Source organism: Pseudophryne corroboree, chromosome 1, assembly GCF_028390025.1.
Source record: "Pseudophryne corroboree isolate aPseCor3 chromosome 1, aPseCor3.hap2, whole genome shotgun sequence".
Classification (NCBI taxonomy): Eukaryota; Metazoa; Chordata; class Amphibia; order Anura; family Myobatrachidae; genus Pseudophryne; species Pseudophryne corroboree.
In genome coordinates this window covers 591,819,288-591,846,865 of record NC_086444.1, presented here as the reverse complement: position 1 = coordinate 591,846,865, position 27,578 = coordinate 591,819,288, and the positions used below count along the sequence as shown (strand labels likewise).

At 48.8% G+C, this 27,578-nt stretch overlaps 1 protein-coding gene across 1 annotated transcript in view; it reads right to left on the bottom strand.

Annotated features, from left to right (window-relative positions):
* The window catches only part of DCAF10 (DDB1 and CUL4 associated factor 10), a 53,481-nt gene that overhangs the window by 21,067 nt on the left and 4,836 nt on the right, over nucleotides 1-27,578 (bottom strand). Inside the window, exons 3-5 of the mRNA XM_063914251.1 lie at nucleotides 27,317-27,514; nucleotides 26,656-26,858; nucleotides 12,467-12,580 (exon numbers count right to left, since the gene is read on the bottom strand). Coding sequence (XP_063770321.1) covers nucleotides 12,467-12,580; nucleotides 26,656-26,858; nucleotides 27,317-27,514 — 515 coding nt within the window. The remainder of the gene's footprint in view (nucleotides 1-12,466; nucleotides 12,581-26,655; nucleotides 26,859-27,316; nucleotides 27,515-27,578) is intronic.

Genomic DNA, 27,578 nt, shown 5'->3' with positions numbered 1-27,578 from the left:
GACAGCAGCAGTCCTCTTGACGTAAATCCTCACAACACACAACACACAACACATCCAAGGACTCAGGAATTAAATGGCCGAAGCCACCGGAACCACAATAAGCTGATTTAGGTGGAAAGCAGAAACCACCTTAGGCAGGAACTGTTGTTGAATCCTGAGTTCCACTCTGTCCTCATGAAAGACCAGGTAGGGACTCCTATAGGACAAAGCGCCAAGTTCTGAAACGTGCTTAGCGGAAGCCAAGGCAAGGAGCATGACCGTCTTCCACATAAGGTACTTGTCCTCTACCACGTGTAGATCCCAGGGTGCCATGGGTGGCACAAAAGGTGGCTGGATGTGAAGGACACCCTGCAGGAACGTCTATACCTCAGGCAAAGCAGCCAATTTCTTCTGAAAGAAAATGAACAAGGCCGAGATCTGAACCTTAATAGAGCCCAACCTTAGGCCTATATCCACACCAGCTTGTAAGAAATGCAAAAAGCGCCCCAGGTTGAAATCAGCAGGTGGATATTTTTGGCCCTCACACTAGGAGGCGTATCGTTTCCAGATATGGTGTTAATGCTTCGACGTGGCAGCTTTCATGGCTTGAATCATGATTGCAATAACCTTACCCGGAACTCCCTTCTCAGCTAGAAGGTTCCGATCAACCGCCATGCCGTTAAACAAAGACGTCGTAAGTCCGGGTAGACGAACGGTCCTTGCAGAAGAAGATCGTCCCGAAGTGGCAGGGGCCAGGGGTCTTCAACTGCCATGGCCAGTAGATCCGCGTACCAAACCCTTTGAGGCCAGTCTGGGGCAATGAGGAATTCCCTGAACTCCCTCTCTTCTGATTCTTTTTAGAACCCTGGGAAGCAAAGGAATCGGAGGAAACAGATACACCAGCTGGTAAACCCATGGCGTTGTCAGTGTGTCCACTGCTGCTGCCAGAAGGTCCCTCGTCCTGTAACAATAGCACTGAAACTTGATATTGAGCCGAGAGGCCATAAGATCGATCTGCGGACAGCCCCACCGATCTGTTATCAGTCGAAATACCTGAGGGTGGAGACCCCACTCTCCTGAGTGTAGGTCGTGACGACTTAGGAAGTCCGCCTCCCAGTTGTCTACTCCTGGAATGAATATGGACGATACCGCCCTTGCATTCCCTTTCATCCAGAGGAGAATCTTGGATACCTCCCGCATGCAGGCCCTGCTCTTCGTCCCTCCTTGCCGCTTGACGTAAGCCACTGAAGTGGCATTGTCAGACTGAACTTGAATGGCTTGACCTTGGAGCAGATGAGAACCCTGCAGCAGGTATATCGCTCTGAGTTCCAGTATGTTTATAGGAAGGCAGGCTTCGAGGCTTGACCACCTCCCCTGACACTGTGCCCCTTGGGTGACAGCTCCCCAGCCCCGAAGACCTTCTGAGCCACCATGTCCAGGACCATTCCAAGGAACTGGAGACGCTGGGTTGGCTCCAGGTGGGATTTTTGAAAATTCAGAATCCAACCGTGGTGTGACAACAGGGATGTCGTGCAACAGATGCTGTCCCAGCAGTAGTTCCTTTAATCTTGCTTTAATCAGCAGATCGTCCAGGTAGGGGACAATGTTCACGCCCTGAATCCTGAGTTGGAACATCATTTCCACCATCAATTTGGTGAAGACCCTTGGGGCTGTGGATAGGCCGAAGGGTAGCGCCTGGAACTGGTAGTGTTGCTCTAACAGAGCAAACCTGAGGTAGGCCTGATGGAGGCGGCCATATCAGAATATGGAGGTAAGCGTCCTCTATGTCTAGAGAGACAAAGACCTCCCTCTCCTCCAGACCTGAGATTACTGCGCTCAGAGACTAAATTTTGAACCAGAAAACCCGCAAATATGGGTTTAACGATTTGAGGTTCAAAATGGGCATCACGGAACCGTCCGGTTTCGGTACCACAGAAAGGCTGGAATAGTATCCATTGCCATGTTGAAGTGGCACAGGAACAATGACCTGGGTCTGAGCTAACTTTTGAATGGCCTCCCGTAGCGTGAGGCGCATGGTTTCTGAAGCCGGTAAACCAGACTTGAAAAACCCGTGAGGCAAAGAACTTTCGAACTCCAGTTTGTAGCCCTGGAGGATCAGGTCTTTAACCCAGGCATCCTGACAGGAGCTGTTCCAAATGGAGCTTAAGAATCTCAGATGAGCTCCCACCATGAGATCCCCCTGCAGCAGAGGGACACCGTCACGCAGAGGGTTTTGAGGAGACAGAGCTTACGCTCTGGTCCTGAGACCCAGTGGTGGCAGGTTTACATGACTTACCTCTGAAGCCTCGTGCTGCATTTGAGGCATCTCTTGCCTTACCCTTAAAGCGCGCTGTCCGAAAGGCCTGCAGTGAAGGCCCAGTGTAAGAACATCTAGCCGGTGGAGCAGCAGAGGGGAGGTACGTGGACTTTCCAGCAGTTGCCTTCGAAATCCAGGTATCTAATTCACCTCCAAACAACCAATCACCTGTGAAAGGTAAGGCTTCCACAATCCTGTTAGACTCAGCGTCCGCCACCCACTGATGCAACCACAATGCAGAAACCACCATGGTAGAGGTACGTGCATTTATAATGCCAATTCTTTCGATGGTATCACAGAGGAAGCAGGCAGAATCTTGGATGTGCTGAATCAGCATCACCATATCAGCCAGGGACTTATTCCCCAGTGAGGCCCTCCTGAAGATAACCTGCCCAAGTATGTATGGCGTGAGTCACCCAACAACCTGCAATAACAGGCCTTTGGGAGGCCCCTACTGCAACAAAGATTTTAAGGTTGTCTCTATTTTCCTGTCTGCAGGTTCCTTTAAGTCTTTTTTTGACAGACGTGATACTGACGCATCAACAGCAGGGGGAGTTTCCCGGACCTTTCACCCCTTATGAGCAAAAGGAAAGGCGGCCATCCATTTTTTTTGACACTTGCAATTTCTGTCAGGAGTAGCCCGTGGCTCCCTGAAAAGATCATCCAGTTCCTTTGAGTCAGGAAATGTGACATGCACCTTTTTCTGTGCAGAGAAAAAGGATTGCTGCACACCTATCTCATTCCCAGGAATATTTAGGACATCCCTTATTGCAATGATAAGTTATTCTACACTCTGTGCAGCAGAGGAATCATCTAACCCAGTATTAGATTCCAGCTCCTCCCACTCTTCCACCTCTGGCACCTTCTCCTCGGATTCCGAGAGGATATCAGGAAACCCCCTTTTTGGGGTAATGGATTTGGAAGATGAGAAACATCTGCTGTCTGCCCTATCTTTTTGTCAGAACAGCCATAGACTATTGTAACTGCTGCCTTTCCTGTCTGGCAGTAGTCAATTCATTGGACATGTCAGCCATCATAGTTTTAATAGAACTGAGCCAAGCTGGCTCCTGCAAATCACCCCCAGAAGCCCCACTACCTTGTGAAGGCTGACTGCATTGCTCACACATGAGAGAATCTGGAGGGGGGAAACCTGGTGTGACAAATAGTGCACACAACTTTTTTCACATCCTGACAGAGGACATTTACATTCACACACATACAGAGACAAAAGTACAAGCAAGCCTGCCTATCCCAGTATGTGTGGAGAGACTCAGAGAGGAGGGACCAGCACACAGCCTGAAACTAACAATTGTACAGTTAGAAGAGAGGCAATTTGGTGTACAGTGTGTGAGGAGCCTAATACAAGGGTCCCCACAGCGGGCTCTCCCACTTAACTACACCCCTGTACCAGTGTATGGCCGTAGAGAATCAGTTGGAGGAGCTGGCAGTCCTGCAGCAACGCTGTGAGTGCAGGAAATGAAATGACACCAGGAAGCCGCTGGTCCCGCTCTGAGGAAGCTCCCTTACAATGGCGCTGGAGCTACATTTATATTTATACTGGCAAAAGTCCCTAATGTGTGTAAAATGAGGCACCAACACCTACTTTCACAACCACTGGCCAGTCTACGTGGGGGGCTATGGGATCATCCCAAGGGGAGTCTGTATGCCCGCCCCGCGATCGTGCCACGCATAGAACCTGGGCCCCCGCAAGCGGGGACCCCGGTTGTCACTCACCACTCTGCCGACCTTCAGGCTCTGTACTGGGGGTGTGCGGCGTGCTGCGGGTGTGTGCACGAGAGCGCAATGCCTGCAGTACACTGACCGTCAGGACCGTTGTTCTGTCAGCAGGATCCGATCAGACAGGAGGCCGGTGTTGGTCTCCCCCCAGTGTTCCTCGGTGCAGGTAAGCTGTTGCCCAACAGCTTACCTGAAAATAACAAACATTAAAATAAACTGAAGAAAAACTCTCTGGAGCTCCAGAGTGTGCATTCTCTCCTGAGGGCACATTTTTCTAAATTGAGCTGTGGAGGAGGGCATAGAGGGGAGGAGCCAGCACACCCTGTTGAAGAAATTTAAAGTGCACCAGCTCCTTTGGACTCCATCTATACTCCATCGTACTAAGGGGGTCATTCCGAGTTGTTCGCTCGTTATTTTTTTCTCGCAACGGAGCGATTAGTCGCTAATGCGCATGCGCAATGTCCGCAGTGCGACTGCGCCAAGTAAATTTGCTATGCAGTTAGGTATTTTACTCACGGCATTACGAGGTTTTTTCTTCGTTCTGGTGATCGTAATGTGATTGACAGGAAGTGGGTGTTTCTGGGCGGAAACTGGCCGTTTTATGGGTGTGTGCGAAAAAACACTACCGTTTCTGGGAAAAACGCAGGAGTGGCTGGAGAAACGGAGGAGTGTCTGGGCGAACGCTGGGTGTGTTTGTGACGTCAAACCAGGAACGACACTGACTGAACTGATCGCAGATGCCGAGTAAGTCTGGAGTTACTCAGAAACTGCTAAGAAGTGTCTATTCGCAATTCTGCTAATCTTTCGTTCGCAATTTTGATAAGCTAAGATTCACTCCCAGTAGGCAGCGGCTTAGCGTGTGCAAAGCTATTAAAAGCAGCTTGCGAGCGAACAACTCGGAATGACCCCCTAAGTGTTCCCAGTATCCCTTATGGATGATAGAGAAAATACTTTAAAAACCAGCAAAATCCACCATATGGGGAATTATTTCATAAAACAATATATTGTATTAGTACATGGTCAAATGCACTCTGTGATAGTTTCCACTCTGCACAGGAACAAATGAGCAAGCGGTCAGTATGTTAGTGGCACAGCACTTGTTAGTCCTGGTAAGTCCTTTTCAATATGTATTACCGCCGCACGGGATGCCGAATGTCAATATACCAACATTGGCATCCCGAGCAGTAGAATGCCGGCATGGGGTGAGCGCAACGAAGTGAAGCAGACGATGTTGCGGGACCCGGCGATGGCAGCCTGACTATGCGTACATGGTAGCGGCACTGGATCCTGGAAGATCCAGTCCCTGCCAATCATTAGTGCAGAGTTTGGCAACGTGTGTGCTAAGGCGGCATTTCTAGATTTAAAATGTAAGATGGGTATAATTAGCCCACTGCGGCCATCTTCAATTTTAAAAATGGCTCGCCACATCATCACCCTGCCCCTTGTGCTGGCTAATATTAGCCATTGCGAGGTAGTGGCTGTCCAGCGGAGGAGGAGCGAAGAAGAGCTCCAGCAGACAGAAGACACAGCTACAGCCGCCGCCCCCCCCCCCCCCTCCCCAGGTGAAGGCATTTAATAAATTACCACCACCTACCACGTTAGGTGTTGTGTCTTAACATTTTATTTATAGGTGGTCTACAGGTGCCAGCGGGCCCTTAATGTCCGGGCATGCTGACACTTGTCGTTCTCCAAATGCCAGCATGCCTTGCTGGGACCTGTACCTGACAATATTAACATACCATGAACCCCGCACCCAATGCCAACAGAGGTGCGGGGCATAGCCCTGGGCTTTCTGTCCAGGGATGGTTGTTGCTAGGGAGGGGGATCCGGATTTTATTTTTTGGGGCCCCCACTTTGAGTAATACCATCCGTGGGCTGACCAGCTTTGGGGCTGGTTAATATGATGTCAGGGAGACATGAGTGTACCTGGTTCAGCCTGGTGCTGGTTTTTGGAAAACAAGGGTAACCCCACACTGGCTTTCTCCCCTAATTTCTATTAACAGATCAGGCTGAGGGGTCCAGGGCAGGTTATTGAGTTTTTGGGGAGACTTCACTATAATATATATATTTCTTTTTTTATATTGTAAACATCATACACATCAGTTAATATTCTTAACCTCCCCCTTCACCATTATTATTAACAAATTTCTCCCCTTCCCCCGCCACATCATCATTAATAAATTCCCTTCCCCCACAGCCAAATGTATTTTTTAAAGTAGATCGTTTCAGCAGACAGACTGGAGGACGGCTGAAAAAAACAGGATTTTAATACCTACCGGTAAATCCTTTTCTCCTAGTCAGTAGAGGATGCTGGGGGCCACTTTAGTACCATGGGGTATAGATGGTTCCGCAGGAGCCATGGGCACTTTAAGACTTCAAGGGTGTGAACTGGCTCCTCCCTCTATGCCCCTCCTCCAGACCTCAGTTATAGGAACTGTGCCCAGGGAGACGGACATTTCGAGAAAAGGATTTACTTATAATTTAATGGGGAGATTCATACCAGCTCACACCTCAACCATGCCACACACATGGCATTCAACATAACACATGCCAACGGGCATGAACAATTGCAGCAACATGCTGAAAATAACCGTGACACAACATCTGTGTAACTACAAACGTAATAACTGCAGGAAAAGTACGCACTGGGTCGGGCGCCCAGCATCCTCTACGGACTAGGAGAAAAGGATTTACCGGTAGGTATTAAAATCCTGTTTTCTCATACGTCCTAGAGGATGCTGGGGTCCACTTCAGTACCATGGGGTTATACCAAAGCTCCAGTACGGGCGGGAGAGTGCGGATGACCCTGCAGCACCGACTGACCAAACTTGAGGTCCTCATCGGCCAAGGTGTCAAACTTGTAAAACTTTGCAAACGTGTTTGCTCCTGACCAAGTAGCTGCTCGGCAAAGTTGTAATGCCGAGACCCCCCGGGCAGCTGCCCAGGATGCACCCACCTTTCTAGTAGAATGGGCATTTACCGACTTCGGTATCGGCAATCCTGCCGTGGAATGAGCGTGCTGAATCGTCCCTCTGATCCAGCGCGCAATGGTCTGCTTAGAAGAAGGACACCCAATCTTGTTGGGAGCATACAGGACAAAGAGAGCCTCTGTTTTCCGTAACCGAGCTGTTCTTGCGACATAAATTTTCAAAGCTCTAACGACATCAAGAGACTTTGACGCAGTGAAGGCGTCAGTAGCCACTGGCACCACAATAGGTTGGTTCATATGGAAAGACAAACCCACCTTCGGAATAAATTGTTGGCGAGTTCTCAACTCTGCTCTATCTTCATGGAAGATCAGGTAAGGGCTCTTGTGGGGCAAGGCCCCCAACTCAGACACCCGCCTTGCGGATGCCAAGGCCAATAACATGATCACTTTCCAAGTGAGAAACTTCAATTCTATCTCCCTCAGTGGTTCAAACCAATCTGATTGCAGTAACTGCAACACCACATTAAGGTCCCATGGTGGCACCGGGGGCACAAATGGAGGTTGGATGTGCAGCACTCCTTTCACGAACGTCAACTTCTGGAAGGGAGGCCAATTGTCTTTGAAAGAAAATTGATAAGGCCGAAATCTGGACCTTGATTGAACCCAATCGTAGGCCTGCATCCACACCAGCCTGTAGAAAATGGAGAAAATGTCCTAACTGAAACTCTTCCGTTGGAGCCTTCTTGGATTCACACCAAGACACATATTGTCTCCAAATACGGTGGTAATGCTTAGACGTTACTCCTTTCCTGGCCTGAATAAGTGTGGGAATGACTTCTTTTGGAATACCCTTTCGGGCTAGGATCCAGCGCTCAACAGCCATGCCGTCAAACGTAGCCGCGGTAAGTCTTGATATACGCACGGCCCCTGCTGCAGCAGGTCCTCGCGAGGAGGAAGAGGCCGAGGATCTTCCATGAGCAACTCCTGAAGACCTGGATACCAAGCCCTCCTTGGCCTGTCTGGGGCAATGAGGATCGCTCGAACCCTTGTTCTCCGTATGATTTTGAGAACTTTTGGTATCAGTGGAAGTGGAGGGAAGACATATACCGACCGAAACAACCACTGGGTCACCAGTGCATCCACTGCTATTGCTTGACGGTCTCTCGACCTGGAACAATATCTCTGAAGCTTCTTGTTGAGACGAGATGCTATCATGTCTACTTAAGGAACTCCCCAAAGACTTGTCACCTCTGCAAAGACTTCTTGGTGGAGGCCCCACTCTCCTGGATGGAGATCGTGTATGCTGAGGAAGTCTGCTTCCCAGTTGTCCACTCCCGGAATGAAAATTGCCGACAGGGCTCTTGCATGTCTTTCTGCCCAGAGAAGGATCTTTGTCACCTCTGCCATCGCTGCTCTGCTTTTCGTTCCGCCCTGACAGTTTATGTACGCGACTGCTGTTACATTGTCCGACTGGATCTGCACAGGTTGATCTTGAAGAAGATGCACCGCTTGTAGAAGGCTGTTGTAAATGGCTCTCAATTCCAGCACGTTTATGTGAAGACAGGTTTCCTGACTTGACCATCTTCCCTGGAAGCTTTTTCCCTGTGCGACTGCTCCCCAGCCTCGGAGACTTGCATCCGTGGTTACTAGGACCCAATCCTGAATCCCGAACCTGCGTCCCTCTAATAGGTGAGAACTGTGTAGCCACCACAGGAGCGAAATCCTGGCTTAGGAGGACAGGATTATCTTCTGGTGCATGTGCAGGTGGGATCCGGACCACTTGTCCAACAGGTCCCACTGGAACGCTCTGGCATGGAATCGGCCAAACTGTATGGCCTCGTAGGCCGCTACCATCTTTCCCAACAAGCGAATGCATTGATGGATCGACACTCTTGTTGGTTTCAAAATTTGCTTGACCAGTCTCTGGATTTCCAGAGCCTTTTCCACTGGAAGAAATACCCTCTGTACTTTTGTGTCCAGTATCATCCCCAGAAAGGACAATCTTGTCGCCGGTTCCAATTGTGACTTTGGAAAGTTCATGATCCAACCGTGTCGTTGGAGTACTGACAGGGAGAGTGCAATGTTCTGCACCAACCGTTCCTTGGATCTCGTTTTTATCAGGAGATCGTCCAGGTAAGGAATTATATTGACTCCTTGTTGTCGAAGGAGGACCATCATCTCTGCAATCACCTTGGTGAATACCCTCGGTGCTGTGGAGAGTCCGAACGGCAACGTCTGGAACTGGTAATGGCAATCCTGTACCGCGAATCTCAGATAAGCTTGATGAGGAGGATAAATTGAAACATGTAAGTAAGCATCTTTTAGGTCTACTGACACCATGAAGTCCCCTTCCTCCAGACTGGAAATTACTACTCTCAGAGATTCCATCTTGAACTTGAATCTTTTCAGGTAAAGATTCAGCGATTTCAGGTTCAAAATTGGTCTGACCGAGCCGTCCGGCTTCGGAACTACGAAGAGGCTTGAATAAAACCCTTCTCCCTGTTGTGACACGGAAACCAGGACAATGACTTGATCCTGACATAATTTTTGAATTGCAGCTGTTACAAGTTCTCTGTCCGGAAAATAAGCTGGCAAGGTCGATTTGAAAAATCGGCATGGGGGGGGGTGGGGGACGTCTTGAAACTCCAGTTTGTATCCATGGGACACTATTTGGAAGACCCATGGGTCAAGGACAGATTGACCCCAGACCTGACTGAAAAGTTTCATACGTGCTCCCACCCGAGCGGACTTCCGCAAGGGAGCCCCAGCGTCATGCTGCAGATTTGGCAGAAGCAGGGGTGGACTTCTGCTCCTGCGATCCGGAAAACGCTGCAGGCTTTTTTCCCCGTCCTCTCTCTCTACCTGCAAAGAAGGGGGAACCTTTGGCCTTTCTGTATTTGTTGGGCCGAAAGGACTGCATCTGAGAGTGATATGTCTTTTTCGCCGGTGCAGGAGCATAAGGCAAAAATGTCGACTTACCTGCGGTAGCCGCAGAGACCAACGCATCTAGCCCATCTCCAAACAAGGCCTCACCTTTATACGGGAGAGCCTCCATATTTCTTTTGGAATCTGCGTCAGCATTCCACTGGCAAATCCACAACGCCCTCCGAGCCGAGACTGCCATGGTAGTGGCTTTTGAACCTAAAAGTCCAATATCCTTCATGGCTTCTAGCATGTATGCAGCAGCGTCTTTGATATGACCTAACTTTAGGAGATTCTCGTCTCTATCTATCGTGTCAATTTCAGATGACAAGTTATCTGACCATTTTTCGATAGCACTACTCACCCACGCGCAAGCAATGGTGGGCCTGAGCAGTGTACCATTGGCCACATAAATAGATTTTAACGTAGTCTCCATTTCGCGGTCTGCCGGCTCCTTTAGTGAAGCCTTCCCAGGTGCAGGGAGAATCACCTTTTTTGTTAAGCGTGACAGAGCACTGTCTAAAACTTGGGGTCACTCCCACCTTTTCCTGTCCTCTATCGGGAAAGGATAAGCAACCTGAATCCTTTTGGGAATCTGAAATTTCTTTTCAGGGTTTGCCCAAATTCCCTCAAAGAGAGTATTTAGCTTGTGAGAAGGAGGGAAAGTTACATTAATTTTCTTTTCTTTATAAAGAAGCCTTTTCCTGAGGTACAGGAGGGGCTTCCGTAACTTCCAAAACCTCCCTTATAGCAACAATCATGTATTGAATGCTTTTTGCCAATTTAGGATCTATTCCCCTGGAATCACCAGTGTCGACACAGGAAGTCCGTGTCGGTATCAGTTTGTACTATTTGTGCAAATGGTCTTTCATGTGACCCAGAGGGGTCGCCTGCGGATGAAAAAGCAGAACCACTAAAAATCACATCTTCCACTGATTTTCTCCAGTTTTCTGCACGAGACTCATACTTATCTAATCTCTTACTGATATGATTCACACTATCACGTAATTCTTTCACCCATTCAGGCTCACAGTGTGCCGGCAGAGCCACCACATTGCAACTCTGTGTCCCTAAAATGGCTTCCTCAGGGGAAGAGCTCCCTGCCTCAGACATGTCACACACGTGCACAACCACACCACAGACACTCCGGGACTTATAGGGGACAGACCCACAGTAAAATCTGTCAGAAGGACACAGATAGGATTTGCCAGTTCACAAACCAGCGCCAGCAATAAAATGTCTGTGACACACAAAATGCCCACAGACCTGCAGCGCTTTTATGATAATTATACCATGCATAGCACCAAATTTCACTGTGCCCCCCGTTTTGCACCCTGATACTTAGTTCAGCAGTGGAGGAGGACCAGCGTTCTTTACTGCAGCTCTGGAATGAGAGAAAATGCGCTGAGCAGTGTGCTGGCTGCCTGAGGAGGAAGCCCCGCCCCCGTTATGGCGCGTTTCCCCTCAGACTTAATGCTTCCAATATTTATACTGGCCGGGGTAGGGCTGTGCTACAGCATCTTATGCCCCTTATATGCCAGTGTACAAGGTTTCATGCTGCCCAGGGTGCCCCCCCCCGCGCCCTGCAGTGCCTGTGTGTGTGGGTAGCATGGCGCGCAGCGTTCCCGCCCGCTGCGCGGTACCTTTCAGCCGTCACGATGTCTGAAGATCCTTTTCTTCTTACACTCACCAGGCCTTCTGACTTCTGGCTCTGTAAGGGGGGTGACGGCGCGCTGTGGGAGAGAGCACATAGCCGCAGCTAGTGTTCAGTTCCCTTCAGGAGCTAATGGTGTCCTGTCAGCCAGAAACAGAGCCATGAAACTATTTAGGAAGTTGGTTCCTACTTCTGCCCCCTCAGTCCCACGAAGCAGGGAGACTGTTGCCAGCAGTCCTCCCTGAAAATAAAAAACCTAACATAAGTCTTTCAGAGAAACTCAGTAGAGCTCCTCAGAGTGCATCCAGTCTGCCTGGGGACATTTCTAAAACTGAGGTCTGGTGGAGGGGCATAGAGGGAGGAGCCAGTTCACACTCTTGAAAAGTCTTAAAGTGCCCATGGCTCCTGCGGAACCGTCTATACCCCATGGTACTAAAGTGGACCCCAGCATCCTCTAGGACGTATGAGAAATTGGTAGCGTGTAGCCATGGATTGGATGTAGGATCTGTGGGCAGGACTGCAGTAGGACTGTTAAACAGCCTGACCTGGAGTCTGATCTGCCAAGGATTGGACAAGTACCAGGTTTAGGCGTTGTGAAGAGGGGAACAGCCAATCCGGCAAATCTCTTTATAACAAATCAGTAAAACCTCAGTGTGGGACAAATGTAGTCTACAAAACATCCATGTGGATTACAGTATACCATTCATGCAAATAGTTGCTTGCTATGCCTTAACAACACACAACCGAAAGCGAGGACTACGTAAAATAATGTAACGTAACCCATCTGGCACTGGAAGGCCAAACGGAAACAGAACATTATGGAATATCCACATACCACCTACTTTTTCAGACAAGGAAAATACACGGAGCTGTTAAACAACTTGAAAACTGAAAACTACAGATGATCTAGGGGTACACCTACACATACCTTCTCTTTGTGAGGCACGGGAAGTGTGTTTCTCGAATAGTGAGCCCAAATCACTGTGATGACACGGAGAGCTTGATGGTCTGGCATCAGAGGATGTAGGTGATGTAGTCACATCTGTAGATCATACAGTATATATTGGTTACATTCAGATCTGTTTACAGCAAGCAGAGTAACATGCACGTTTCTGTCACACCTCTTTATCTGGTAATGACTTGTCTAATAATAACACCGACCTTATTACCATTCTCAGAACAGCTTATGATGCATAAAGGGTTCAGTATTTATTACCGGCGGCCGGCTGTCAGTATACAGACAGCGGCATTCCGGCCACCAGTATGCCGGCAGTGGGGCCCCTTGTGGCCTCGCTACGTTCACCACGCTGTGGGCACGGTGTTGTGGACACCCATAGAGGGAAAAATAAGATTTTACTCACCGGTAAATCTATTTCTCGTAGTCCGTAGTGGATGCTGGGGACTCCGTAAGGACCATGGGGAATAGACGGGCTCCGCAGGAGACTGGGCACTCTAAGAAAGATTTAGTACTACTGGTGTGCACTGGCTCCTCCCTCTATGCCCCTCCTCCAGACCTCAGTTAAGGAAACTGTGCCCGGAAGAGCTGACATTACAAGGAAAGGATTTTGGAACCCAGGGTAAGACTCATACCAGCCACACCAATCACACCGTATAACTTGTGATAAACTTACCCAGTTAACAGTATGAACAAACAACAGAGCATCAACCAATGGATGCCAACATAACATAACCCTTTATTAAGCAATAACTATATACACGTATTGCAGAAAGTCCGCACTTGGGACGGGCGCCCAGCATCCACAACGGACTACGAGAAATAGATTTACCGGTGAGTAAAATCTTATTTTCTCTAACGTCCTAGTGGATGCTGGGGACTCCGTAAGGACCATGGGGATTATACCAAAGCTCCCAAACGGGCGGGAGAGTGCGCATGACTCTGCAGCACCGAATGGGCAAACACAAGGTCCTCCTCAGCCAGGGTATCAAACATGTAGAATTTTGCAAAGGTGTTTGAACCCGACCAAGTAGCAGCTCGGCAAAGCTGTAATGCCGAGACCCCTCGGGCAGCCGCCCAAGAAGAGCCCACCTTCCTTGTGGAATGGGCTATCGCTGATTTTGGATGCGGCAATCCAGCCGCAGAATGAGCCTGCTGAATCGTGTTACAGATCCAGCGAGCAATAGTTTGCTTTGAAGCAGGAGCACCCAGCTTGTTGGATGCATACAGGATAAACAGCGAGTCAGTCTTCCTGACTCCAGCCGTTCTGGTTACCTAAATCTTCAAAGCCCGGACTACGTCAAACAGCTTTAGTGTTCACTCTAGCCTTCTTTCGCGGGGCGCTGCGCCCTGCCCCTTTTCCAAGTGTCAGAATGCGCCCTGCCCGTTTGTGCCCGCCCTGCCGATTACTAAAGGACTGCCGCGCCGGGCCGCACTGAAACTCCTCTCTCCGCACTGCCACTCCTCTCGCATCGCTGTCAGCGCCGTCACTCCTCCCGCTACGCTGCCACTGCTCCCGCCATGCTGCCACGCCTCCCTGCCGCTGCCTCAGGCTTGTCGCGCTAATGCGCTCACAGCACTCGGGTCTCGGCAATACTGTAGGCTGCTGGTGAGATGAGGAGGGCTGGGTTTGCCTCTCCTACCGAGGCAAACCCAGCCCTCCTCTGTGCACATGACCCAATAAAAGAGGATGCCGGGTAGGATCAGTGTGGCGGGCATTTTCTTCCAGCTCCGCGGTGTGTGACGGGGGACCAGCGCGATCACTCCTGCAGCATCAGCCCCCAGTAAGTTGAATTGACACACAAACATCATCTAAGACTAGTGCTGCCACACTAAGCTATTTATCCTACTGTATATGGGTCGCCTGGTGCCCCTTTAGTTTTAATCTGGCAGCATTCAACTAATCTTATAGTTTAATGAACTATATAAACCCTATTGTGACACTTCAGAAATAAACTGGCAGCACATGAATGTTATATAAACCAACCTGGGGCACCTTCGCTTCAATCTGACAGCACATTTAAAATACGATGTGTGCTAGTTTATTTCTGAAGTGTCTCAATCAGGTTTATATAGCAACACGTGCTGCCAATTTCACTCTGAAGTGTATCAATAGGGTTTATATAGCAATATGTGCTGCAGGTTTTTTTTAAGTGTCTCAATAGGGTTTATATAGCAACACGTGCTGGCAGTTTTTTTTCTGAAGTGTCTCAATAGGGTTTATATAGAAACATGTGCTGCCAGTTTAACTCTGAAGTGTCTCAATAGGATTTATATAGTTTAATAAACTATATAAACCCTATTGAGACACTTCAGAAATAAACTGGCAGCACATTAATGATATATAAACCATTCTGGGACACCTTCACTTCAATCTGACGGCACATTTAAACTTAAAATGTGCTGTCAGATTGAAGCGAAGGTGTCCCAGGATGGTTTATAAGCTACAATGTGCTGCAAGTTTAAGACACCTGCATACATATTACAGTATGTACACCATTTTGCCCTTCTAAATTAAAATGTGCCCTCCCGAATCAAAAATGTGCCCTCCCCGAATCAAAAATGTGCCCTCCCCGAATCAAAAATGTGCCCTCCCCGAATCAAAAATGTGCCCTCCCCGAATCAAAAATGTGCCCTCCCCAAGGTCAGCACCCTGCCCTAAAAAAATCCTAGAGTGAACACTACAGCTTGGAATCCTCCAAGTCACAAGTAGCCGCAGGCACCACAATAGGTTGGTTCAAATGAAAAGATGACACCACCTTTGGCAGAAATTGCGGACGAGTCCGCAATTCTGCCCTGTCCATATGGAAAACCAGATAGGGGCTTTTACATGACAAAGCCGCCAATTCTGACACACGCCTAGCCGAAGCTAAGGCCAACAGCATGACCACTTTCCACGTGAGATACTTTAGCTCCACCGTCTTAAGTGGCTCAAACCAGTGGGATTTCAGGAAACCCAACACCACGTTAAGATCCCAAGGTGCCACCGGTGGCACAAAAGGGGGCTGAATATGCAGCACTCCCTTAACAAACGTCTGAACCTCAGGCAGTGAAGCCAGTTCTTTTTGAAAGAAAATGGATAGGGCCGAAATCTGGACCTTTATGGACACTAATTTTAGGCCCATAGTCACTCCTGACTGTAGGAAGTGCAGGAATCGACCCAACTGGAATTCCTCTGTAGGGGCCTTCTTGGCCTCACACCAAGCAACATATTTTCGCCATATACGGTGATAATGCTTTGCTGTCACGTCCTTCCTAGCCTTTATCAGCGTAGGAATAACTTCATCTGGAAAGCCCTTTTCCGCTAGGATCCGGCGTTCAACCGCCATGCCGTCAAACGCAGCCGCGGTAAGTCTTGAAACAGACAGGGCCCTTGTTGCAACAGGTCCTGTCTGAGAGGCAGAGGCCATGGGTCCTCTGTGAGCATTTCTTGCAGTTCCGGGTACCAAGTCCTTCTTGGCCAATCCGGAACAATGAGTATTGTTCTCACTCCTCTTTTTCTTACAATTCTCAGCACCTTTGGTATGAGAGGAAGAGGAGGAAACACATAGACCGACTGGAACACCCCCAGTCTTACTAGTGCGTCCACAGCTATCGCCTGAGGGTCCCTTGACCTGGCACAATACCTTTTTAGCTTTTTGTTGAGGCGGGACGCCATCATGTCCACCTGTGGCAGTTCCCATCGATTTGCAATCTGCGTGAAGACTTCCTGATGAAGTCCCCACTCTCCCGAGTGGAGGTCGTGCCTGCTGAGGAAGTCTGCTTCCCAGTTGTCCACTCCCGGAATGAACACTGCTGACAGTGCGCTTACGTGATTCTCCGCCCAGCGAAGAATTCTGGTGGCTTCTACCATCGCCACCCTGCTCCTTGTGCCGCCTTGGCGGTTTACATGAGCCACTGCGGTCTGACTGGATCAGAACCGGTTGGTCGCGAAGCAGGGTCTCCGCTTGACTTAGGGCGTTGTATATGGCCCTTAGTTCCAGGATATTGATGTGAAGGCAAGTCTCCTGCCTTGACCACAGCCCTTGGAAATTTCTTCCCTGTGTGACTGCCCCCCACCCTCGGAGGCTTGCATCCGTGGTCACCAGGACCCAGTCCTGAATGCCGAATCTGCGACTTTCGAGAAGGTGAGCACTCTGCAGTCACCACAGGAGAGACACCCTGGCTCTGGGGGATAGGGTGATTAACCGATGCATCCGAAGATGTGATCCGGACCACTTGTCCAGTAAGTCCCATTGGAAGGTCCTCCTATGGAACCTGCCGAAGGGAATGGTCTCGAATGATGCCACCCTCCTTCCCAGGACTCGAGTGCAGCGATGCACCGATACCTGTTTTGGTTTTAATAGATTCCTGACCAGTGTCACGAGCTTCTGAGCTCTCTCTATCGGGAGATAAACCCTTTTCTGGTCTGTGTCTAGGATCATGCCTAGGAGAGGCAGATGAGCTGTAAGAACCAACTGCGACTTTGGAATATATAGAATCCAGCCGTGTTGCCGTTTCACTTCCAGAGAAAGTGATACGCTGTTCAGCAACTGCTCTCTTGATCTCGCTTTTATGAGGAGATCGTCCAAGTACGTGATAATAGGGACGCCTTGCTTCCGCAGGAGCACCATCATTTCCGCCATTACCTTGGTGAATATTCTCAAGGCCGTGGAGAGACCAAACGGCAACGTCTGAAATTGGTAATGACCATCCCGTACCGCAATTCTGAGGTACGCCTGATGAGGTGGATAAATGGGGACATGAAGGTATGCATCCTTTATGTCCCGAGTCACCATAAAATCTCCCCCTTTCAGGCTTGCAATAACCGCTCTTAGCGATTCCATCTTGAACTTGAACCCTTTCAGTTATATGTTCAGGGATTTTAAATTCAATATGGGTCCGACCGAACTGTCTGGTTTCGGGACTACAACATGGTCGAATAATAACCCCCTCCTTGTTGAAGGAGGGGAACCTTGACCACCACCTGTTGAAGATACAATTTATGAATTGCAGTTAACACGGTTTCCCTCTCGTGGGGGGAAGCCGGCAGGGCCGTCGGTGAATGGGCATCTTCTCAAAGTCCAGCTTGTATCCCTGAGACACAATATCTATTGCCCAGGGATCTAACAGGGAGTGAACCCACTTGTGGCTGAACTGACGAAGGCGTGCCCCCACCGGGCCTAGCTCCGCCTTGCGGTGGATTTTTGTAGAGGCCGGGGAGGACTTCTCTTCCTGGGAACTAGCTGTGTTGTGCAGCTTCTTTCCTGTGCCCCCGCCTCTGGCAAGAAAGGACGCACCTCGGACTTTCTTGTTTCTTTATTCGAAAGGCTGCATTTGATAATGTCGTGCTTTCCTAGGCTGTGCAGGAATATAAGGCAAAATATCAGAATTACCAGCTATAGGTGTGTAGACCAGGTCCAAGAACCCTTCTCCACACAATCCTCAGCCTTCCACATGCCTCTTAAGTCGGCATCATCTGTCCATTGCATATTCTACAGGACACGTCAAGCAGAAATCGACATAGCTTTGACTCTAGGACCCAGTATACTCATGTCTCTTTGGGCATGTTAGATAGATAGATAGATAGATATATATATCTATCACTTAAGACAGCATCTTTAATATATATATATATATCTCTCTCTCTCTATTATATATATATATATATATATATATATATATATATACATACATATACACACATACTAGGGTCTCAATCTCTGCTGATAAGGTACCTGTCCACGCTGCCACAGCGCTATAAACCCATGCCGACACAATCGCCGGTCTGAGTAGTATACTAGAATGTGCACGCTATCTGCAGGATCCCCGAGAATAGCTAGTGCTACCTTCTGTGCAAACAGGACACCCTAGGGGAAGATTCCCAACACATCCTGGCCCTAGTGGGGAATGGATACTGCCTGAGAATTTTTTGTGGGAAGCTGCAGTCTCTTGTCTGGAGATTCCCGCTCTTTTTCCTCATGAGAGGAGGGAAATTTACCTCAGCTTTCTTCCCCTTAACATGTGTACCCTTGTGTCAGGGACAAATGAGTCATCAGTGATATGCAAATCATCTTTTATTACAATAATCATATATTGAATACCTTTCAGCCATTTTGGCTGTAACTTTGCATTATCGTAGTTGACACTGGAGTCAAACTCCGTGTCGATATCAGTGTTTATTATTTTGGATAGTGAGCATTGTGAGACTCTGAAGGTCTCTGTGACATAAGGACAGACATGGGTAGATTTCCTGTCTGTTCTCTAATCTTTTGTGCAATAAATTCACCTCAGCACTTAGACATATCCAAACAGGTGTCGGCGTTGTCGACGGACACACCCTCTCACACACATATTTGCTCAATCTCCTCCTTAGGGGAGCCTTTTACCTCAGACATGTCGACACACACGTACCGACACACCACACACACAGGGGATGCTCTATTTGAAGACAGTTCCCCCACAAGGCCCTTTGGAGAGACAGAGAGTATGCCAGCACACACCCCAGCGCTATATGACCCAGGAATCACACAGTAACTTAGTGTTAACCCAGTAGCTGCTGTATATATTGTTTTTACGCCAAATTTATGTGCCCCCCCTCTCTTTTTCACCCTCTCTATCGTGCAGGGGAGAGCCTGGGGAGCTTCCTCTCAGCGGAGCTGTGGAGAGAAAATGGCACTGGTGAGTGCTGAGAAAGAAGGCCCCGCCCCCTCAGCGGCGGGCTTCTCCCGCGATTTTGTGTAAAATTAATGGCGGGGGCTCATGCATATAACAGTGTCCAACTGTATATATGCTGCTTTTGCCAGGAGGTACTTAATTGCTGCCCAGGGCCCCCCCCCATGCGCCCTGCACCCTACAGTGACCGGAGTGTGTGGGTTAGTGTGGGAGCAATGGCGCACAGCTGCAGTGCTGTGCGTTACCTCATGTGAAGACAGGAGTCTTCTGCCGCCGATTTCGATGTCTTCTTGCTTCTGCCGGCTTCTGTCTTCTGGCTCTGCGAGGGGGACGGCGGCGCGGCTCCGGGAACGGACGACCAAGGTTAAGATCATGTGTTCGAACCTCTGGAGCTAATGGTGTCCAGTAGCCTAAGAAGCGCAACCTAGCCGCAGTTAGTAGGTTTGCTTCTCTCCCCTCAGTCCCTCGTAGCAGAGAGTCTGTTGCCAGCAGAAGCTCTCTGAAAATAAAAAACCTAACTAAAATACTTTCTTATTAGCAAGCTCAGGAGAGCCCACTAAAAGCACCCAGCTCTGGCCGGGCACAGATTCTAACTGAGGTCTGGAGGAGGGGCATAGAGGGAGGAGCCAGTGCACACCAGTAGTACTAAATCTTTATTAGAGTGCCCAGTCTCCTGCGGAGCCCGTCTATTCCCCATAGTCCTTACGGAGTCCCCAGCATCCACTAGGACGTTAGAGAAATAGTCTGTCACCGGGATTCCACCGCCTGTCGAGATTCCGGCGTCGGCATTGTGATCCCAACTAGCGGTATTTTAACCAATTCCGAACATAAGTATAGAACGCTAGAAGCGCCTGTCAAACTAGTGCAGGAAATGCAACCTCTATAAGAAGCGAAGTTTTCACTTTTTATGAAATAATGCTTCACTAAACATTGTTCATCAGTAAGTCACAGCATGCCCACTGGGTCACAGATAAACTAGACCAGGATCTGAGCAACTATGGTTTGTTGAAAAGGGACACATCAGACCTCCCCATACTGATACATGTGAAATTGGGATAATAAGATCCGCCTAAACTTTGTCACAAAACAGTAACTTTGGGGTGACTTATCTTGTTTTGAGTTTTGCAATTCATGAATGTACCACTAAAGTCCGGAATGTTGGGACGTATACTCTAGGTATGTGGATAAGAAAAGGAAGCTGTGAGCAGTTCTAAACCAACAGACAGTCAAGATCAGAGCAGTGTGACATGACAGCTTTTTACCTTGCTTGTAGTGGTATTTAGCATCTGAACAGTTTTTCAGCAGTTGTTTAATTGCTCACATGACAGGGTATTTTTTTGTGGGTATATACAGTGGCCCAGCCACATTGATATCCACAAGGCTCAGCAAAACAGTATACCAACAATGAAAATAGGATTTTAATACCTACCGGTAAATCCTTTTCTCCTAGTCTGTAGAGGATGCTGGGGACTCCAAAAGGACCATGGGGTATAGACGGGATCTGCAGGAGACATGGGCACACTAAAAGACTTTGACTGAGTGTAAACTGGCTCCTCCCTCTATGCCCCTCCTCCAGACCTCAGTTATAGGAACTGTGCCCAGGGGAGACGGACATTTCGAGGAAAAGGATTTTTGTTAAACTAAGGGCGAGATACATACCAGCTCACACCACAAACACACCGTACAACTGAATTAGCAGGAATACCAGATAACAGTATGAACTAACAACAGCAACAAGCTGAATATAACTGATACACAACCTTTGTGTAACCGAAAACAACAAGTATCAATACAACTGCAAGGAACAGTCCGCACTGGGATGGGCGCCCAGTATCCTCTCTGTACTAGGAGAAAAGGATTTACCGGTAGGTATTAAAATCCTATTTTCCCTTACGTCCTAGAGGATGCTGGGGACTCCAAAAGGACCATGGGGTCTATACCAAAGCTCCAGACCAGGCGGGAGAGTGCGGACGACTATGCAGCACCGATTGAGCAAACATGAGGTCCTCCTCAGCCAGGGTATCAAACTTATAGAACTTAGCAAAAGTGTTTGAACCCGACCACGTAGCTGCTCAGCAAAGTTGAAGAGCTGAGACCCCTCGGGCAGCTGCCCAAGATGAGCCCACCTTCCTGGTAGAATGGGCCTTTACTGACTTCGGCAACCCAGCCGAAGAATGAGCGTGCTGAATCGTATTACAAATCCAGCGTGCAATAGTCTGCTTGGAAGCAGGATTTCCAATCTTGTTGGAAGCATACAGGACAAACAGAGCTTCCGTTTTCCTAACAAGAGCGACATAAATTTTCAAAGCTCTTACAACATCAAGAGATTTTGGGACTGCCACAGCATCCGTAGCCACAGGTACCACAATAGGTTGATTTATGTGAAACGAAGAAACCACCTTCGGCAGAAATTGTTGACGAGTCCTCAATTCCGCTCTATCCACATGAAAAATCAAATATGGGCTCTTGTGAGACAAAGCCGCCAATTCTGACACTCATCTGGCAGACGCCAAGGCCAAAAGCATGACCACTTTCCAAGTGAGAAACTTTAACTCAACCTTTCGCAAAGGTTCAAACCAGTGAGACATAAGAAACTGTAACACCACTTCAAGATCCCACGGTGCCATGGGTGGCACAAACGGGGGATGGATAATATGCAGCACTCCCTTCATGAAAGTCTGAACCTCAGGAAGGGCGGCCAATTCTTTTTGAAAGAAAATAGATAAAGCCGAAATCTGCACTTTGATGGAACCCAATTTCAGGCCTGCATCCACGCCTGCCTGCAAAAATGAAGGAAATGACCCAAGTGAAATTCCTCCGCAGGAGCTGTTTTGGTTTCACACCACGACACATACTTTCTCCAAATACGGTGATAATGTTTTGCTGTGACCTCCTTTCTAGCCTTAAGGAGAGTGGGGATGACTTCCCCGGTAATACCTTTACGAGCTAGGATTTGGCGTTCAACCTCCACGCCGTCAAACGCAGCCGCGGTAAGTCTGGAAACACGTATGGCCCCTGCAGTAACAGGTCCTCTCTTAGAGGAAGCGGCCAAGGATCTTCTATGAGCAATTCCCGAAGATCCGGATACCAGGCCCTCCGTGGCCAATCTGGAACGACGAGTATTGCCTGAACCCTTGTTCGTCTTATGATCCTCAGCACTCTTGGAATGAGAGGAAGTGGGAGGAACACATACACCGACTGAAACACCCACGGAGTTACCAGGGCGTCCACTGCACTGGCTTGGGGGTCCCCTGACCTGGAACAATACCTCGGAAGCTTCTTGTTGAGGCGAGACGCCATCATGTCTATTTGAGGGATTCCCCAACGCCTTGTCACTTCTGCAAACACCTCTGGATGAAGGGCTCACTCTCCTGGATGGAGATCGTGTCTGCTGAGGAAGTCTGCTTCCCAGTTGTCCACGCCCGGAAGGAAAACTGCTGACAGAGCGCTCACGTGCTGTTCCGCCCAGCGGAGAACTCTTGTGGCCTCCGCCATTGCCGCCCTGCTCTTTGTTCCGCCCTGACGGTTTACGTACGCCACCGCTGTTATGTTGTCCGACTGGATCAGGACAGGTAGACCTTGAAGAAGGTTCTTCGCTTGCAGAAGGCCGTTGTAAATGGCTCTTAACTCCAGAACATTTATGTGGAGACAAGATTCCTGGCTTGACCATTTTCCCTGGAAACTTCTTCCTTGTGTGACTGCACCCTAGCCTCGAAAACTTGCATCTGTGGTCAGCAGAACCCAATCCTGGATTCCGAATCTGCGTCCCTCTAGAAGGTGAGAACTTTGCAGCCACCACAGGAGAGAAATTCTGGTCCTGGAAGATAGACTTATTTTCCGGTGCATGTGCAGGTGAGACCCGGACCATTTGTTCAGCAGATCCCACTGAAACACCCGGGCATGAAACCTGCCAAACGGAATGGCTTCGTAAGCCGCAACCATCTTCCCTAGCACTCGAGTGCATTGATGAATCGATACTCTTGCCAGTTTCAGAATCTCCTTGACCATGGTCTGGATTTCCAGAGCTCTTTCCGCCGGAAGAAACACTCTCCGTAGTTCCGTGTCTAGGATCATGCTCAAGAAAGGCAGCCGAGTTGTCGGACTCAACTGAGACTTTGGCAAATTGAGAATCCAACCATGATGTTGCAGAACCGTCAGGGAGAGTTCCACACTTCTTAGCAACTGCTGTTTTGATCTCGCCTTTATCAGGAGATCGTCCAAGTACGGGATAATTGTGACACCCTGCTTGCGTAGGAGTACCATCATTTCCGCCATCACCTTGGTGAAGACCCTCGGGGCCGTAGAAAGCCCAAACGGCAACGTCTAAATTGGTAATGACAATCCCGCACCACAAATCTTAGGAAGTCCTGATGAGGAGGATATATCGGGACGTGTAAGTAGGCATCCCTTATGTCGACTGACGCCATAAAATCCCCCCCTTCTAAGCTGGAGATCACAGCTCGAAGAGATTCCATCTTGAACTTGAAAGTTTTCAGGTATGTATTGAGGGATTTTAGGTTCAGAATCGGTCTGACCGAGCCGTCCGGCTTCGGCACGATAAAGAGGCTCGAATAGACCCCTTCCCCCCGTTGGGACGGGGGAACCGGGACAATGACCCTCTGTTGACACAGCTTTTGTATCGCAGCGTTTACTACTTCTCTTTCTGGAAGAGAAACTGGCAAGGCCGATTTGAAGAAGCGGCGGGGGGGGGGGGGGGGGGGGGCATCTCCTGAAACTCCAGTTTGTACCCTTGTGACGGGTGTAGTACGGTCTGCCGGCGGTCGGGCTCCCGGTGACCAGCATACCGGCGCCGGGAGCCCGACCGCCGGCTTACCGACAGTGTGGCGAACGCAAATGAGCCCCTTTGCGGGCACGGTGGCGCGCTACGCTCGACACACTATTTGATTCTCCCTCCAGGGGGGTCGTGGACCCCTACGAGAGAGAATAAGTGTCGGTATGTCGGCTGTCGGGATTCCGGCGCCGGTATAATGTGCGCCGGGATCCCGACAGCCGGCATACTGAAGACCACCCCATGGGACACTATGTCTAAGACCCAAGGATCCAGGGCAGATTGAAACCAGACCTGACTGAAGATTCGAAGACGGCCCCCCACCGGCACGGACTCCCGTAGGGGAGCCCCAGCGCCATGCGGTGGACTTGGCAGAGGCGGAGGACTTTTGGTCCCGGGCGCCAGACACAGCAGGCGACCTTTTTCCCCTTCCTCTACCTTTTGAAGCGAGGAAGGACGAACCCCTTCCTTTTTTGTATTTATTAGGCCGAAAGGAGTGCATCTGATAATGGGGTGCCTTTTTCTGTTGTGCGGGAACATAAGGAAGAAAAGATGACTTACCCGCAGTAGCAGTAGACACCAGGTCAGCAAGGCCGTCACCAAACAAGACACTACCTTTATAAGGGAGAGCTTCCATGGCTTTCTTGGAGTCGGCATCAGCATTCCATTGATGAATCCACAGCGCCCTCCTGGCCGAGACCGCCATGGCATTGGCCCTCGATCCCAAGAGGCCAATATCCCTCGCCGCATCCTTTAGGTAATCTGCAGCGTCCTTGATATAACCAAGAGTCCAAAGAATGTTATCCTTATCAAGGGTATCCATATCAGAAGCTAAATTATCAGCCCACTTAGCAATAGCACTACTCACCAACACCGATGCCACAGCAGGTCTGAGGAGTGCACCAGTAGTAACGAAAATGGCCTTCAATGTTGTCTCCTGCTTGCGATCCGCCGGATCCTTGAGGGCAGCCGTGTCAGGAGACGGAAGCGCCACATTTTTGGGTAGTCGGGACAGAGCCTTGTCCACGTTGGGTGACGACTCCCATTTCTCCCTGTCATTAGAGGGGAAAGGATATGCCATAAAAATTCTCTTGGGAATCTGCCACTTCTTGTCAGGCGACTCCCAAGCCTTTTCACAAAGAGCGTTCAGTTCATTAGAGGGGGGAAACTTCACCTCAGGCTTTTTCCCTTTAAATAAACAAACCCTTGTATCTGGAACAGGAGGGTCCTCAGAAACATGTAAAACATCTTTAATAGCCACAATCATGTACTGAATACTCTTAACCACTTTCGGATGTAAACTGGCCTCATTGAAGTCGACACTGGAATCAGTCTGTGTCGGTATCTGTATCTGCCATCTGGGTAAATGAACGTTTTTGTGATCCTGCTGGGGTCTGTACCTGAGACAAAGCGTCCTCCATGGATTTTCTCCATGTTTGTGTCTGAGAATCAGATTTATCTAGCCTCTTAGACAATAATGCCACGTTTGCATTCAATGTACTCAACATATTTACCCAATCAGCAGTCGGCTGTGCAGACAGAGTCATTCCCAAATCTTTCTCCGCGCCCCCAGTAACTTCCTCAGGGAAGGAACACTCAGCCTCAGACATGTCGACACACAGTACCGACACACTCACACTAGCCAAAAGGGGACAGACCCACAGGGAAGCCTGAAGAGAGAACACAGAGGGAGTATGCCAGCTCACACCCCAGCGCCCATATACTACTAAATAAATAATATATGATGGCTGCGCTGTAATTATATATACATATATAGCACCAAATTGCTTGTGTGTCCCCCCCCCCCCCCCCCCCCCCGTTTTGCTCCCCAGTACTTGTAAGGAGAGTGGAGGTCCGGGCCAGCGTCTCTGCAGCGGCTGTGAACAGATAAAATAGCACTGGTGAGCTGTGCGGCTAAGCCCCGCCCCTTCCCGGCACGCTGTAGTCCTGCTTAAATTTGAAATTCTTTATACTGGCGGGGGTATCGTACACGGTGCCCGGGCACCGAATATGCCTCTTTGCCAGTAAAAAAGACCCTCAGTAACTTGCTGCCCTGGGCGCTCCCCCCCAGCGCCCTGCACGTGCCGTTGTGTGTGGGAGCATGGAGCGCAGCGCGACCGCTTCGCTGTACCTCCGTTACTGAAGTCTTCTGCTGTCACTGAAGTCTTCTGTTCTTCTAATACTCACCCGGCTTCTTACTTCTGGCTTCTGTGAGGGGGGTGACGGCGCGGCTCCGGGAACAAGCAGCTAGGCGCACCAAGTGATCGAACCCTGTGGAGCTAATGGTGTCCAGTAGCCTAAGAAGCCGAGCCCTTAACTCAGAAGAAATAGGTCTGACTTCTCTCCCCTCAGTCCCACGAAGCAGGGAGCCTGTAGCCAGCAGGTCTCCCTGAAAATAAAAAAGCCTAACATAAAGTCTTTCCAGAGAAACTCAGTAGAGCTCCCCTAGTGTGTGTCCAGTCACTCCTGGGCACAGAATCTAACTGAGGTCTGGAGGAGGGGCACAGAGGGAGGAGCCAGTTCACACCCAGTCAAAGTCTTTTAGTGTGCCCATGTCTCCTGCGGATCCCGTCTATACCCCATGGTCCTTTTGGAGTCCCCAGCATCCTCTAGGACGTAAGAGAAAGCTAGATTCTGTGCATTCAGGAGCAGATAATGGTGCACAATGTTACAAAAGCAATAAAAAGCATAGCACTTTATACAGCTATAAATTGTATACCTGAAGTGGAAGCGGTTCTTCTTGCTCTCAGTATAGGATAACTGCCAACCTCTAAGGACTTTGTCAGATCTAAATCATGCAAAATTAATAGATAACCGGACGAAGTTGAAATCAACATTTTTGAACAGTCAGGTGTTAACCTCATGCGCATTAGAAAACGAGTGTGAAAGAATTTCTTGTGCGGACAACCATCTTCAGTACACCTGTTAAATAGAAGCAAAAACTAATAAATTATCACACGTGCAAAAAAAAATAAAAAAAAAATTGACATGTATAAAATAACTCTGAAGTATTTGTGCGATTTGCCCCTAAATCATAAACGTAAATACCTTTAAAATACTGGTTGACCTGCATTCTGTTCTGTTTCACACAAACTGAATGGAATGCACCTCAAGCTTGCATGTAGCTATGGTCAAATACGTGATATTTACTAGATAGTACATATAAATATACATATATAAATTTTTTTTACATTTTCTCCATTTCTTCATTTATTTACATTATCATTTCAACTTCATTCAGCTACATTACTGATATCTATAACACATGATTCTAGTGTTGGTTCAAGACACAAGAACAAGGTTGAGTTTAATAATACTAAGGGGAATGAAAAGGAATTTTAAGGCCATTTTGTTTGCTCAGTTAGGTGAATCTCATTTACCTATTCGTATCCCAAATTATAACGTTGCCATCAAATCCAGAAGTCACCAAAAGCCGTGTATGTGTGTCATATTCTATGTTCTTTACCCAGCTGGTATGTCCATGCAGAGTGCAAACCTTCGTATTTAGCTTTCTCAGGTCCCATAGTGCTATTGTGGTATCATCAGAGCAGGTTGCAAACAACCGGTTGTCCAGAAATCTGCACACAAGAGAAGGAAAGAAAAAAATGTAAATAATAATAATAATAATAATATTATTAATAT